At 34.7% G+C, this 15,839-nt stretch overlaps 1 protein-coding gene across 2 annotated transcripts in view; it reads left to right on the top strand.

Annotated features, from left to right (window-relative positions):
• LOC131427479 (zwei Ig domain protein zig-8-like) overlaps positions 1–15,839 on the top strand; it is a 189,129-nt gene that overhangs the window by 135,586 nt on the left and 37,704 nt on the right. For both annotated transcript variants that reach the window (XM_058590705.1, XM_058590706.1), the window contains exon 3: positions 3,267–3,439. In XM_058590705.1, the coding sequence (XP_058446688.1) occupies positions 3,267–3,439 (173 nt within the window). The remainder of the gene's footprint in view (positions 1–3,266; positions 3,440–15,839) is intronic.

Raw genomic sequence — 15,839 nt, 5'->3', positions numbered from 1 at the left:
AGTTTCTAGTTTCTAGTTTCTAGTTTCTAGTTTCTAGTTTCTAGTTTCTAGTTTCTAGTTTCTAGTTTCTAGTTTCTAGTTTCTAGTTTCTAGTTTCTAGTTTCTAGTTTCTAGTTTCTAGTTTCTAGTTTCTAGTTTCTAGTTTCTAGTTTCTAGTTTCTAGTTTCTAGTTTCTAGTTTCTAGTTTCTAGTTTCTAGTTTCTAGTTTCTAGTTTCTAGTTTCTAGTTTCTAGTTTCTAGTTTCTAGTTTCTAGTTTCTAGTTTCTAGTTTCTAGTTTCTAGTTTCTAGTTTCTAGTTTCTAGTTTCTAGTTTCTAGTTTCTAGTTTCTAGTTTCTAGTTTCTAGTTTCTAGTTTCTAGTTTCTAGTTTCTAGTTTCTAGTTTCTAGTTTCTAGTTTCTAGTTTCTAGTTTCTAGTTTCTAGTTTCTAGTTTCTAGTTTCTAGTTTCTAGTTTCTAGTTTCTAGTTTCTAGTTTCTAGTTTCTAGTTTCTAGTTTCTAGTTTCTAGTTTCTAGTTTCTAGTTTCTAGTTTCTAGTTTCTAGTTTCTAGTTTCTAGTTTCTAGTTTCTAGTTTCTAGTTTCTAGTTTCTAGTTTCTAGTTTCTAGTTTCTAGTTTCTAGTTTCTAGTTTCTAGTTTCTAGTTTCTAGTTTCTAGTTTCTAGTTTCTAGTTTCTAGTTTCTAGTTTCTAGTTTCTAGTTTCTAGTTTCTAGTTTCTAGTTTCTAGTTTCTAGTTTCTAGTTTCTAGTTTCTAGTTTCTAGTTTCTAGTTTCTAGTTTCTAGTTTCTAGTTTCTAGTTTCTAGTTTCTAGTTTCTAGTTTCTAGTTTCTAGTTTCTAGTTTCTAGTTTCTAGTTTCTAGTTTCTAGTTTCTAGTTTCTAGTTTCTAGTTTCTAGTTTCTAGTTTCTAGTTTCTAGTTTCTAGTTTCTAGTTTCTAGTTTCTAGTTTCTAGTTTCTAGTTTCTAGTTTCTAGTTTCTAGTTTCTAGTTTCTAGTTTCTAGTTTCTAGTTTCTAGTTTCTAGTTTCTAGTTTCTAGTTTCTAGTTTCTAGTTTCTAGTTTCTAGTTTCTAGTTTCTAGTTTCTAGTTTCTAGTTTCTAGTTTCTAGTTTCTAGTTTCTAGTTTCTAGTTTCTAGTTTCTAGTTTCTAGTTTCTAGTTTCTAGTTTCTAGTTTCTAGTTTCTAGTTTCTAGTTTCTAGTTTCTAGTTTCTAGTTTCTAGTTTCTAGTTTCTAGTTTCTAGTTTCTAGTTTCTAGTTTCTAGTTTCTAGTTTCTAGTTTCTAGTTTCTAGTTTCTAGTTTCTAGTTTCTAGTTTCTAGTTTCTAGTTTCTAGTTTCTAGTTTCTAGTTTCTAGTTTCTAGTTTCTAGTTTCTAGTTTCTAGTTTCTAGTTTCTAGTTTCTAGTTTCTAGTTTCTAGTTTCTAGTTTCTAGTTTCTAGTTTCTAGTTTCTAGTTTCTAGTTTCTAGTTTCTAGTTTCTAGTTTCTAGTTTCTAGTTTCTAGTTTCTAGTTTCTAGTTTCTAGTTTCTAGTTTCTAGTTTCTAGTTTCTAGTTTCTAGTTTCTAGTTTCTAGTTTCTAGTTTCTAGTTTCTAGTTTCTAGTTTCTAGTTTCTAGTTTCTAGTTTCTAGTTTCTAGTTTCTAGTTTCTAGTTTCTAGTTTCTAGTTTCTAGTTTCTAGTTTCTAGTTTCTAGTTTCTATTTCTAGTTTATAGTTTCTAGTTTTAATTCTTAAATATTTTCGTGCTGTTTTAGTTAACTAACAATAAATTCAGTTAAGTGGATTGAATTTACGAGTTCATCTAACTAATGCCCCATAAAAAATGCTCGACCTTATTTTTTCCGAAAACAATTGCTCTTTAACGAGACGTTTTGTTTGATATTGAAATTTGATTAAACCAGAAAGAAATAAACTCGCTCTACTGTGAATGAGACAAAGCAACCAATAATTTCATATGAAATAAGGTTTCTAAAGCGTAAACTTTTCAACCATCATCAATCAATGCCAATCGACTTTCTATTTATTTCCAATGATCCTAGAATTTCAACGTATTCGACTTGCCAATCTCTTCATATATTCCTACTGTTTGGAGCTAAAAATTCCATTTGAATCGAGTGGTTCTGAAAATTCTCTGTTGACAATGGCAAATAGCAACTTCCCGGAAGATGTTTAGATACAAATCTAGCTTCAGTACTTACCAAAGGCAGCGTCACGAGTTTCCTTTTTGCTCTTCCGCAAGCGAATATTACAACGGAATTTAAGTAAGTATGCATAACAAATACACGGTTGTTGAATCGAATTTTCTTCCACATATAGCTTGAAAATAGCAATGCGATATAAGCAATAAATGACGCCTCATTTCTACTGCTCGGAACATTTTCTTGCTGTTATCATTTCTAGGAAAAACTAACTGAGTTATGTAACGAATGCAATCATAAATATCAGAATCGTAATATTGGTTCCTTGGGACGTGCCATTAGAATGATTATAAATAAACCATTTCGGATATTGCATACCCTATCACTGTGAAACGTTTTTTTTTTATGTTTGAGTTTCGTTTGTTGCATTTCAATTTAAGATATTTGTAACTTGAATCTTCCGGGAATCATTAAATTAAATTGAATAGAAAATCGCAAACGTTTTATTTTATTTTATTCTTCCTTGGCTCGAGTCGATGGTTCAGGGCATAAGGTGATGGACTCGAATGTCAGTTGTCGTATTCGAAGTCCGACTTGGAAGGATTCTGTTCTTGGCAGTTTGAACAGAAGGTCAAGTTATGCCAGGTAACAAGGTACCAGATTCGGCTTGTTTAATTTCATTTCTTTTTTCAAAAAATCATAGTATAAAAAGCAGCTTGAAGAATCTTATAGATCTTATAGCCACAATAAAATAAAGAAATACTGTAATAGAGCTTAAAGGGGCAGTCTTTAGGTTAAATTTAAAATGAAAATTTTTCGAAGTATTCAAATATTTGATAATTCTTTCATTTGTCGTACACATATTTGTTGAATATGTTGTAATGAAGGCAAGGAATTCATGAGTAGTAAATAAAAAAAAATCATATAAGCTACCACTTTCCAAGGGGACCCCAGGAAGGCAATCATATTCTTCGAAATAAATCCCATCTAAAATCCAACTGTCAACTGGAACTTCTCATCCGTGGGGCTGCGGCAAGTTCCCAGCATGTCCTACTTCTAGAGAATAAACAAAAATCGCTCCGTGATACCGCACTGATCTGAACCATTTTCCTTTTCCTGACTTCTTCTTCTTCTTTGCAGGCATCGTCAGCACCGGTGGCGACGGTAATTCCGGCCCGGGGCAGCAACACACCGTCATCAAAAAGTTCTCCCCACATCCATATTTTGACTTCGACGTGCCCCGAAATATCACCACCCGCGTGGGTCAGACAGCGTTCATAAATTGCCGTGTCGAACAGATTGGAGATAAATGGGTAAGTGGTTGATTCTTTTTTTTTCTCCCCTGCACTCCAGGAATAAATTTTATTCGAAACGTGTTGTCACGCAAAATTGCCGGAAAACGTGGAACCATTATAAAGGCAGGAAACAACAATTTGCTCATGCGGTAGTATATATCAGACTCAAACGAAATAGACTGTTTGATTGAGATTTGTTCCAGTCGTGGTATGATTTAACTATTTACTTACTCAAGGTCACCTATTTTTGGTGTTAATTTGTTTTTTTACTTAAAAAATTTAACTAAATTGGATCGAAATCGAATCTTTTATGTTGTTGTTGATGTTGAATTCAATGTGTTCGAATTCCTTACGTCGTGTTCTATCCACCTAACAGTGAGATGATGCTTTCTAGACCAATATTCGTCACTCGACAATTGTGAATAAAAGTAATGGTAAACTATTGTTTTAAAATAAACACATTTTCACGAGTATATTTGCTTAATATGATATAGAAATTTCACGGTAGTTATAATTGAAGGCAGTTACAATCGATTTAGTTATAAAATGTATGGGTTATCAATTTAAATTATGTTGTCAAACGAAACAAAATACTATGAACAGGAGTACTGTGTTCAATTTTTCTATTTCTCAGGAACAATGGAATAGAAAAGTTTATCTAAGTTTTATTATGGTGGCTTGTCGTCATGAACTTGACCAACGTGGCGTGCGAGTAGTTTGGATTTTCGCAATGCGTGAGCGAAATTTTGATACATCAAAATCAAATCAAATTGAACAAAAAATGTCACTCGATTTTCGCAGAGATGGCTGAACCGATTTTCACATATTCAGATCGCTTTATAAAATCTTTTATCTCTTTATCCGACTTCCGGTTCCGGAATTACAAGACATTGCGTGCGAGTTTGTGAGAAAAGGAACACTCAATTTTCTCGGAAATTTCTTAACCGATTTTTACAAACTAGAGTGCAAATGAAAGATTTTTTGAAAAATCCCAAAAAAGCTTATCCAGATCCGAATTTCAGTTCCGGTATTACAGCTCGATAAGTGAAAAATTTTCAATTGCATGAATATTTTTTCACAAGTGATGGCGAAATGAGCAACAAACTTTTACAAAACTTACTGGTAAATTAATCTAGTTAGTAGACCTTGTAGGTTAGCGGAGATATGTATCAACTTTGAGATAACTAGTCCCCGGTTTCCGCTTCCGAACGCACCAGTAATAATGAAGAAAATCTTCAAAAACGGAGCTCACTTCGATTTCTCAGCAACGTTTCAAACCGAATTTCACAAATCATTATTCAAATTAAAGCTCTCAGCGCCTTAAAAGATACTGTGCAATTTCATTCGAAATTTTAGTGCGACGAGTATCAAAACTTTCAAACTGTCATACAAAATATTACAAAAACGTTACGCATCGGTACGTGCTGGTACGGAAGAAGAAAGCATCACCGCCTATCACATAGCGTGCTTTGTTAAATTTTGTACAGTGTGCAGGGTTACCGCATGTAAATCTATTTTAACTTAACATAACTGTTTACAAATTAAAAAGGTTATGGTAGTCTATACCCAAAGAAATATTTTGATTTTATTCAAGTTTGAAAAAAAGAAAATCTTGGCAGAATTCTCTAGTGATGTGATGTGGAAAATATAAATAATATGAGAAAGGCATCGTTACATTACACTAAGTGGATTAAAAAAAGTTTTTCTATAAATATTGAAAATAGGTATACAATTCGCTAAAGCTTCGGAAAACATTCCCGAGGCCCGATCGGGTTCGGTTCAACTCGATGAACTGAGCAAATGTTTGTGTGAGTATTCAAAATTAGGAGGTGTGTTTCTCGGAGATGGCTGGATCGATTCTGACCAAATTAGTAGCAAATGAAAGGTCTTCCTGCAAGCATCCCAAGTAGCAAATGTAACTTATTGAAATTTCAAGAAGTTCTACAATATTTTTAGAATTGTTTTGTATGTAAGATATGTTCAAAAAGATTTTTAAATATATGAAAATCGGTTGTGCAACTTATACCTGTTAAGTTTTACGATAATACCGAAAAAATCATTATAGAACAATTTTAAGTATATCTAAAACAATTGTGCAGCGAATCATTAACTTGCCCACGTTTAACTAGTAGTCATAGAAGCTCTGCCAAAATTTTCACATCGTCATGTAAAAATGAAGTAACTAAAACAATTGTTCAACTTATCAAAAATTTTCCAAATGGCTGTCATAATTGTATCGGACTCAATATATGCCGAAATGACTGTAAATCTTTTGTGAAGAAAAAATAGTTAAATTTTGCTCTCCGGAAGGTAAAAAATGATAAGTCCAATTGAGCACCTCACAGAAAAACTATTTGCTGCCGAGTTAGTTTTGAGTTGACTGCCTCATGAAATTTTAGGTCAGTATGTGCAGTTTTCTTCATTTTTAGAAAAACAATTCGAAACTTGCAAATAAGTTGTACCAGATTTATCTGCTTGAAATGAACGTAAAACTTGCCGATATGAGAATATTATCATAAAAGTTCCAGAAATACAGCATTAGATATGCAATGAAAACAAAAATATAATCAGATAATTTATATTCAGTTTTCATCTCGCGAAAAAATGAACAGACCTGACATCACTTTTCAAAGATATTGAATGAAAAGTGAAGTTCATCATAGTTACTCTCATAGTTATATATTACCGCTTGAGCAACTTGTTTTTGCAACTAAAGCACATGGGCTCACCCAGACCCTGTCTGCTTGGACCGAAATCAATCTTCAGCTCAGCAACGCCATCTCACCGCATCACATTCAATAGGTATACCATGTCAATTGTATGGGTGCGCAGTGCTGCTGTTTTTGCGCGCACGAATTTGACATTTCTCTCCCCTACTTCTATGTACGAGATTCGATGAGGACTCGCCTGAGGGCGCCATGCTCGCATAAAAGGATGCTGCCAAATTGTTCGAGAAATGTAAGAGCTGGATACCTTGTTAATATGATGTCTTTGGCTCACCAAAATAATACCTACAGTGCGTATCACAAATGTCCGGTTCACTAAGATGAATGACAAAACTGTATTGTTGTTTAAGTCAACTAGTGTGATAAAAATAAAAACAACTATTTTGATAAAAATATAAACAAAAATTTCTCTTTTCAATATTTACATGTTTATATTTCGTTTTATTTAGGTAAAATAAATCATTACGTTGGGTGAACCATTTTCTTTTCAACACACTGTTACCCTCGATGCCATATTGGAAAATATTGAAGAAAAAATCATTTCAAGATTTTTCAGATTAATTGAAACATCAATATGATTAAAATCGTCTGAAAAGGTGTATGAATGTTTGATAGCTTTCTTATACATATTTTAAACACTCTCCCGATCATATTAATTGAAAAGAATAGATTGTTATTTTCATAGAAATTTATGTGCAATCATCAAAACACGTACATTCAAAGGTGCTTGAAAATTTCAGGTGTACGAAGACATGTTTCACCATAAAAATGCAGCTCGTTGTCTATTTTCTATCTCCTAAAACGTAAAAGATCAATTCTACAATATGTAGTATTACACAGTTCGAACAATTCTTGTGATTTTACATCTTACCTGATGCACAGAAAGGGAGCGTCATATTTCACACAAACTTATATTCAAGAACATGTAAAATTGTGTGATTTGAAAATTACATGGCTTTAAAACGAAAGGAATAAAAATCAAAAGATCGACATCAACAATGAGACTTGAACCGAAAAACATTAGATCACAAAGCACACCAGTTAGTCGACTGAGCCACAGAAGCATGTATCTGCTTGGCTGGTAAATTGTGCATATAAATTCATACAGTCTCACTTGCTAGCCGAGTGCAAATCACACTCGGAGCCAGTAAATTTCTGTACGAATGGAATATTGTGTCATTTGAGAAGTTCAGTAGTTATGAATTGAATCGTTTGAAGATTTATGTCACCTGTAAAATTCATAATTTCTTTCTGTGTACCAATTATTTATGTGCAGAATGTTTTTAAAATTCCATGTTTGTGTTACGGGCAGTTGTATTGAAAATCAAATGTGAAACTTATTCATTAGATATTATGTTTGCTATGTTTTTGTAAACATCAATTCAATTCTTGTTTACATTATGTAGTCGTTCTCATGAGTTTCACAATTGTTTTTTTGTTGATTTAATAACTGCATTTGCAATGTGATCGATGCATGAGTTTTTGTATAAGTTGCACAATAATTGTGAATAAATGCTCGTGACAATTAAAGATATGTTGCACAACACAGAAAAATTGCGCTTTTCCCATAACACAACAGTTATTAGAATAGTAAAATGAACTAATTAGATAAATTGCACAATCTGTAGAAAAATACAGGACAGCAACTTAACGTGTTACTTGGGTATGTACGGTATTGTGTTTGTTTTTGAATGCGATGTTAATCTTTTGAGTTATACAAACTTTTATGTTTGAAATATTCCTCATCTTTAATATTTGTCCCAATCAAACCTGAATACTAAACATGTTTTAATACTTAGATACATTATCGTAAAACCAATCAAATAAGAGATATCGATACTATTCTGCAGCCGATTTTTTCGCCATATCCCAATAGTAAGTATTTTCGAAGAAGCACGATGAAAAAACGGTTGGAAGCAAAATTAGACAGACTCTCCTATCCAACCGTTCCAGAGCAATAGAAAAATTTAATAGAGTACAATAGTGACTTTTGAATTGAAATTGATACCTCATATATTTTAGAACTAAATCGGTTGTCTGCCTTCAATTATAAAATCCGTAAAATCTCAACATCATATCACTCTATCATATATTCAAGAAAATATGTAATGTAAGTTTGTTTGTTTGTATATGTGTGTTGTTAACAAAGAGGTCGAGATTGATCGAACGGTATTGAATGTTTACTTTTCGAGTTAGACGTTACAACATTTGCATGTTGTAGGTATTTTAATCACTTCGCTTAAATTATGTTTCTTATAGATATAATAAGTGTACAGGTTCTTCAAATACTGCCGGATAAAACGCTTATTTAGTCGAAGCAAAATCATACATCGAAGAGCTGTCAAATGAAATTTTCAGTTTTTTTCATACTTTCCAGCAAACGACAACTACCAAACTTTCATAGCAGAAATATTCCTACGAAAAAAATAGTGTTAGTGATAAAACTTTGATTCAGAAAAGTCTTGAATGTTTAAGAAAGGAAGGGGAGCATTTTGGATAGTAGAAGCGCTTTCTAAGACTTTCCCCTGGTTGTTTTCTCTGACTAATATATTGTATTAATAAAAGGAGGTACGTAGAGGAACAACAAAAAAACAGTTTTAATCGACCTAGTGGTGTAATGATGCCTTTCTCATATTACTAATATTTTCAACAATATCACCAGAGGAATTTGTTAAGAAATTTTTTTCCAATCTTGAATAAAATTAGAAACTTTCTTTGGGTATAAACTAACATAACCTTTTCAATTTGTAAACAGTTATGTCAAGTTGATAAGGATTTTTCTAATAAAAATTCAACACGAAAATTTGAAAGAGAAGGTTAAAATATTGTGTAGCGTTCAGATCGTAAAAACTTTGGAATGCTATAACCTTCACTTGAAACTAGCGAAACAATATCCCCAAAGCTTCGAAACTTTTCTAAACAAAGTAAAAATTGCAGAACATTGCGAATCCGAACGCAAGCGAATTTTTCTTCATAAGAAATTCGAAAATTAACGTTCCAAAAATCTTTTAGACAGTCCCTCAAAACCTCCAATACAATTTTTGGGGGATTTTCTTGTAAATCGTTCATCTCAAAATTTTACCAATGAACAAACTAATCTTCTAAATCTTGGTTTAAATTATGCAATTTCTTCAAAAGTAAATCTCGAACAAGTTATTACAGACATAGAAACAAATTTAAATAACTGTGATCTTTCCTTTCCTCAAATTAATGACGCCAGAACTATCGTAGCTGACGTCATTAAAAGTACTTCTTTGAATAATCAGCAAACCATAGATAAAAAAGAACTATTGATTGGTTCAGTTTGCCTTATTAAGTATAAGTATAGTGACTTTGTGAATGTGTGGAATTAAATGGTACATAAATAGTGCAACTATTGAATATATTCCCCTAACAGCTCCAGGTAAAAATAGTGACATATTTCCTTGTAATTCCGGAAGCTGAGGTGGGATTCAAATAAAAATCAGGAAAATTATATAAGGCTATAAGACCTTTCATTTAAATCTAAGTTTGTGAAAATCGGTTCAGCCATCTTTGAGAAAATTGAGTGACATTATTTGCCACACACATACATACACACAGACATTTTGTGATCTCGACGAACTGAGTTGAGGTATATGACACTCGGCCCTCCGGGCCTCGATTCAAAAGTCGGTTTTCACAGTTATTGCATAACCTTTCTATATGAGACAGGCAACAAAGTTACATATGAACGACGAATACTTATGTCCATCACTGTATCTAACAAGCCATAGAGTTCCGTTCATTTTTAATAAAAATATCAATATTTTTGTGTGAGCGACTTTTCCTCATATTCCAGCAGTAGGAATTTTAAGCACTGTATGATAAAGCGATGCGCAAAACAAAATGAAATACGATTTTTCATACTGTTGTATGCAACTGTTTCTAAACACCAAACAGACTGTAACAGCAGCCTGTTTTATGGCATTTTGCTACGTTTAATAGCTGAAAGAACATAACTTCTTATATCCATATACCATTCCAATTAGTTCAACGAAATCAGCAAACGTGTGAGTGAAAAAAAACTTTACTCAATTTCCTCGTAGCTTAAACGAATTCTACAAACTTAGTTTCATATGACAAATCCTATGCTCTCATACGAGGTGTCTGAATTTCAATTCTATTCGACTTCTGGTTCCAGAACTACAGGATGATGTGTGTAACGACATTAACTTAATGTCACTCATTTTACACCCAAACCTCCATTTACGTAACTTATATATGTATATATGTATTAATATATGTAAGCATGTGTGCAAATATTTGTATTTCATAATACGTATAAATATTGGTGAAGTAAAAGCGATCATTTATATGTATAAATATATACACATACATGCATACGGGCGAGTGTGTAAGCATATATACATACATATATAAGGTTCGTAAATGGAGGTTTGGGTGTATTCGTAGATGGCTGAGTCGACATCCTCCATCTGAGATTCAAATGAAGGTCTTAAGATTTCATAAAAAACTTCTTGTTTTCAATCAGATCCGACTTCCGGTACATGATTTTTTTTTTCCATAAATACGTTTATTTCTTAAGGCAGTTTACATAAGTTTTTCTTCGCCGTAGCATCACTTTTACATAATATTCTTATCCTAATTTAATTCTAACATAGTCACAACGTTTAAATATAAGCTTAAATATCATCTTAGGTAACTCGTCATTAATTATGAAATCTACTCGGAAATATTATTTGAACCAAACGATTAACTTCTATAAATTATAAAAAAAGCTGTTATTTTCAGACATTTTGTTGATAATTTCATAAACTGTTTCGAGTTTGTTTGAATCATTACATAATTTTTATTCTAATTTAGCTATTGGTTGAACTCATGGACGCAGCTGGGATCAGAACTAAGTCTTAAAAGGGGCCTTTATTAAATTGAAACTCCAATTTTCTTTATGAAATGATAAATAAGTTTCATGTATGAAAGGTCACGACAAGCAAGAATGTCTCGAACTGGGATATTGGATAGTCTACCTTGGGTACGCAAAGAATTTATTAGTTGAGATCTGACATCACGATACTCCACGCATGTCCAAACGACATGATCAATATCCCGATAACCTTCTCCGCAAGCACAATGATTAGTCTCGGAGAGCCCAATTCGAAAGAGATGTGCATCTAACGTGTAGTGATTGGACATGAGTCTGGACATCACACGAATGAAATCCCTACTCACATCCAGTCCCCTGAACCATGTCTTTGTCGATATTTTCGGAATAATTGAGTGCATCCACCGACCCAGATCATCTCTATCCCAAGATGCTTGCCAGCTGGCAAGTGTTCTTTGGCGAGACGAGCTATAGAATTCGTTGAAAGCAATCGGTCGCTCATAAATTTCACCCTCAATAGCACCACGTTTGGCTAAAATATCGGCTCTTTCATTGCCAGGAATGGAGCAATGAGCCGGGACCCAGACTATAGTGATTAGATTATTATTGTTCAATATGTCGTTCAGGCACTGTTTTATTTTGCCCAGGAAAAACGGTTCATTTTTGCCAGCAGCGTTTGAGCGAATGGCTTCAATTGCACTCAGACTATCTGTGAAGAGGAAATAATGGTTTGGAATTAATGTGACGATTACACTCAAACTATAATGAACTGCTGCTAGCTCTGCTATATAAACAGATGCAGGTTCATGAAGCCTAAATGAGGCCGAAACATTATTGTTGAACATACCAAACCCTGTCGCTTCTTCAATTCGCGATCCGTCCGTGTAAAACATTTTCTCAGAGTCAATATGCCTGAACTTACTTGAAAAAATTTTTGGGATTTCCGTCGAGCGTAGATGATCCGGGATTCCATGCACTTCACGCTGCATGGATGTATCGAAAAATAAAGTTGAGTCAGGGGCACTTAGGATGCTGACACGGATAGGAATATATCTTGAAGGGTTGATTTCCTGTGACATATGGTTAAAATATACTGTCATAAATTTTGTTTGAGATCGAAGCTCGACTAGTCGTTCGAAATTATTAATTACCATGGGATTCAGCACCTCACATCTTATTAGCAGGCGTGATGAAAGCTCCCAAAATCGATCTTTTAATGGAAGAACTCCCGCCAGAACTTCAAGACTCATTGTATGTGTCGAATGCATGCAGCCTAAGGCAATTCGCAAACAACGGTACTGAATTCGCTCAAGTTTGATAAAATGAGAGTTTGCAGCGGAACGAAAACAAACGCATCCATATTCCATCACTGAAAGTATCGTTGTCTGATACAATTTTATTAGATCTTCCGGATGAGCACCCCACCAAGATCCTGTTATTGTTCGAAGAAAATTTACTCTTTGTTGGCATTTTGTTATCAGAAACCTAATATGTCCTCCCCACGTGCATTTGGAATCAAACCACACCCCAAGGTATTTGAAAGTCAAAACCTGTTGGATCATTCTTCCCATCATATGAAGCTGAAGCTGCGCGGGATCATGCTTTCTTGAAAAGACGACCAGCTCTGTTTTCTCCGCAGAGAATTCGATACCAAGATGAACAGCCCAATCGGACAAGTTATCTAAGGTATCTTGCAATGGTTTATGCAGATCAATAGCTTTGGGCCCAGTAACTGAAACCACGCCATCATCTGCCAATTGTCTTAGTGTACATGGGGTTACTAGACAGCTGTCAATGTCATTCACGTAAAAATTATAGAGGAGCGGACTGAGGCATGAGCCTTGCGGGAGACCCATGTAGCTAATTCTGAATGTTGCCAAATCGCCATGTGAAAAATGCATGCGTTTCTCTGACAAAAGGTTATGCAAATAATTATTTATAACCGCTGGGAGTCCATGTTGGTGGAGCTTGTCTGAAAGAACATCAATGGAAACTGAATCAAATGCTCCTTTAATGTCTAAAAATACAGATGCCATTTGTTGCTTTTGAGCGAAGGCAATTTGGATGTCAGACGAAAGTAATGCAAGGCAATCATTCGTCCCTTTATTTCTACGGAAGCCAAACTGAGTATCTGACAACAAACCGTTCGTCTCGACCCAAGTGTCGAGACGTCGTAGAATAATTTTTTCGAACAATTTTCTGATGCAGGACAACATCGCAATGGGTCTATATGAGTTGTGATTGGAAGCTGGTTTCCCCGGCTTTTGAATGGCGATAACTTTCACTTGTCTCCAGTCAGGTGGAACAATATTTTGCTCAAAAAACTTGTTGAACAATTCCAACAAACGTCTTTTTGCGAGGTCGGGCAGATTCTTCACCAAGTTGAATTTAATTCTGTCCAACCCAGGGGCGTTATTGTTACAAGACAAGAGTGCTATAGAAAATTCCATCATTGAAAATGGGTTATTAATAAAACCATTATTTGGAGGAGATTCCCGTATAATGCTCTGCGTAGGAACAGAATCTGGGCAAACTTTCCTAGCAAAGTCAAATATCCATCGGTTCGAGTATTCATCACTCTCATTGCCCACGTTACGATTCCTCATTCGTCTGGCCGTATTCCAAAGAGTGCTCATTGAGGTTTCTCTTGACAAACCTTCGACAAAATGTCTCCAATAGCTACATTTTTTGGCTCGAAGTATGCTCTTGTACTTGGTTTCTAAAACCATAAGTTTTTCAAAATTCTGAGGAGTTCCTCCTCCCCGTTTTAGAAACGTCTTGCAAGCATTTTGTTTTGCGAGTTTAGCCTCTGAGCACTCTTTGTCCCACCAGGGGTTGAGAGGCCTTCTGTTAGTCGTTGGCCCAGGAAAGCGTTTAGTTTGGGATTGTTCTGCGGCCTCCAGAATCGAACAAACGAGGAAGTCATATTCTTCAAGTGGAGGGAGCTCTTCCATTGAATTCAAAATACTAGAGATACTACTTTGGTATTTAATCCAGTCGATATTTTTTGTCAAATCATATGGAATACTAGCTGAAGTAGCAATGCAATTGCTATTGCTAATTGAGATAATGATTGGTAAATGATCGCTACCGTGTAAATCAGGCAATATTTTCCAGGTGCAATCTAGTCGAATTGATGTTGAGCAAAGAGATAGATCTAATGCACTTGGGCGTGCCGGAGGTCTTGGGATCCGTGTCATGCTACCCATATTTAATACCGTCATGCTAAAATTGTCACAAATGTTTTGTATTAAAGATGATCTGCTATCATTGTAAACGGAACCCCACATCATTCCGTGCGAATTTAAATCCCCCAGAATCAATCGTGGAGCAGGAAGGGCTTCAACCATTTCATTAAGCTGTCGCTGTCCAACTTGTGCTTTTGGAGGAATATAAACCGAAGCTATGCAAATATCTTTGCCTTTAATGTTTATTTGGCAAGCAACAACTTCTATACTAGAAGTTGAAGGGATGTTTAATCTATAAAAGGAACAGCATTTCTTAATTCCCAAAAGCACTCCACCATACGGAGAGTCTCTATCAAGACGTATAATGTTAAAATCATTAAAATTTAAAGCTATGTTTGAAGTAAGCCATGTTTCGCATAAAGCAAATACATCACATTTTTGACTATGCAATAAAATTTTAAATGAATCAAGTTTTGGCATGATGCTTCGACAATTCCACTGCAGGACAGTGATTGTACCATTTGCGGCGGGTGATAAATTATCCATCAAAAGATACAAAACCTGAGACAATTGGCCATTGAGCTGATAACTGCTTCAAAAAATTTCTAGCTATTGGAAGGAATGCCATTATGAGGGTCTTTAAGGGTTCAGATATATTGAATGCTGAGAAAATCCATTCAACAATTTCCGAAAACTTCAGTAATCCTGTTGGTGGCTGTGAAATGGAGCCCACTGGATTATTATCTTTTTCTGTACTAGATCCTGGATTGGTTTGTGAATTTGACAAACCAGGAGGCACAGTCTTTGGTTTTGACTTTTTTTGTTTAACACGGGGATCTTTTTTTGAAGATGAAACTTTAGGTGTCTTTTTTGGTAATTTGGAAGAAGACTTCTTTCTCTTAACTGACCCTTGGGTAGTGATAAACGAATTACCTTCACTATTTTCGTCAGAGTCAGAGTCCTCTGGTTCCTCTAGATTTGAAAACCCGTTTTCGGTTTCCAAAGGGGGGACATCAATGACCGTTTTAAGCATTTCTGCATATGTGCGCTTAGACCGTGCTTTTAAAGAAAGCTTAATTTTGTCTTTGTGCACTTTAAATGCAGTGCATACTGAAATATCCTCATGAGGACTTTCCCCACAATAAATACATTTTTCAATTTCCTTGTTGCAATCATTATCTTTATGAGGTCCTTCACACTTAATACATTTTGGTTTATTGCTACAGTAAGTAGCTGTGTGTCCGAATTTTTTGCAGTTCGTACAATTCATTACATTTGGAACAAAAAGCCGAACAGGGAGGCGAATTTTATCGACATAGACATGGGACGGCAACGCAGATCCGGCAAATGTCACTCGAAACGAGTCTGATGGGCGATAAACTTTTTTTCCCTCTTCATAAACTACTGAGTACAGTTGTTTGCACTCCAGTATTTTCACACCCTCAAGCATAGAGTTCTTGAAACGACCAACACCATACTTGAGTAAATCATCTACCGAAAGACTCGCTTCGGTAACAACACCGTCAATTTCGACATCTTTGGAGGGTATGTAAACTTTATACTCTTTATTGAAATGTTCCGAAGAGACAATATCATTCGCGTGTTTCAAATTATTTACCACAACACGAATTTTATCGTTA

Source organism: Malaya genurostris, chromosome 2, assembly GCF_030247185.1.
Source record: "Malaya genurostris strain Urasoe2022 chromosome 2, Malgen_1.1, whole genome shotgun sequence".
In the NCBI taxonomy this organism is placed as follows: Eukaryota; Metazoa; Arthropoda; class Insecta; order Diptera; family Culicidae; genus Malaya; species Malaya genurostris.
Note: the sequence above shows the minus strand (reverse complement) of the source record. Positions and strands in the feature narration are given on the sequence as shown.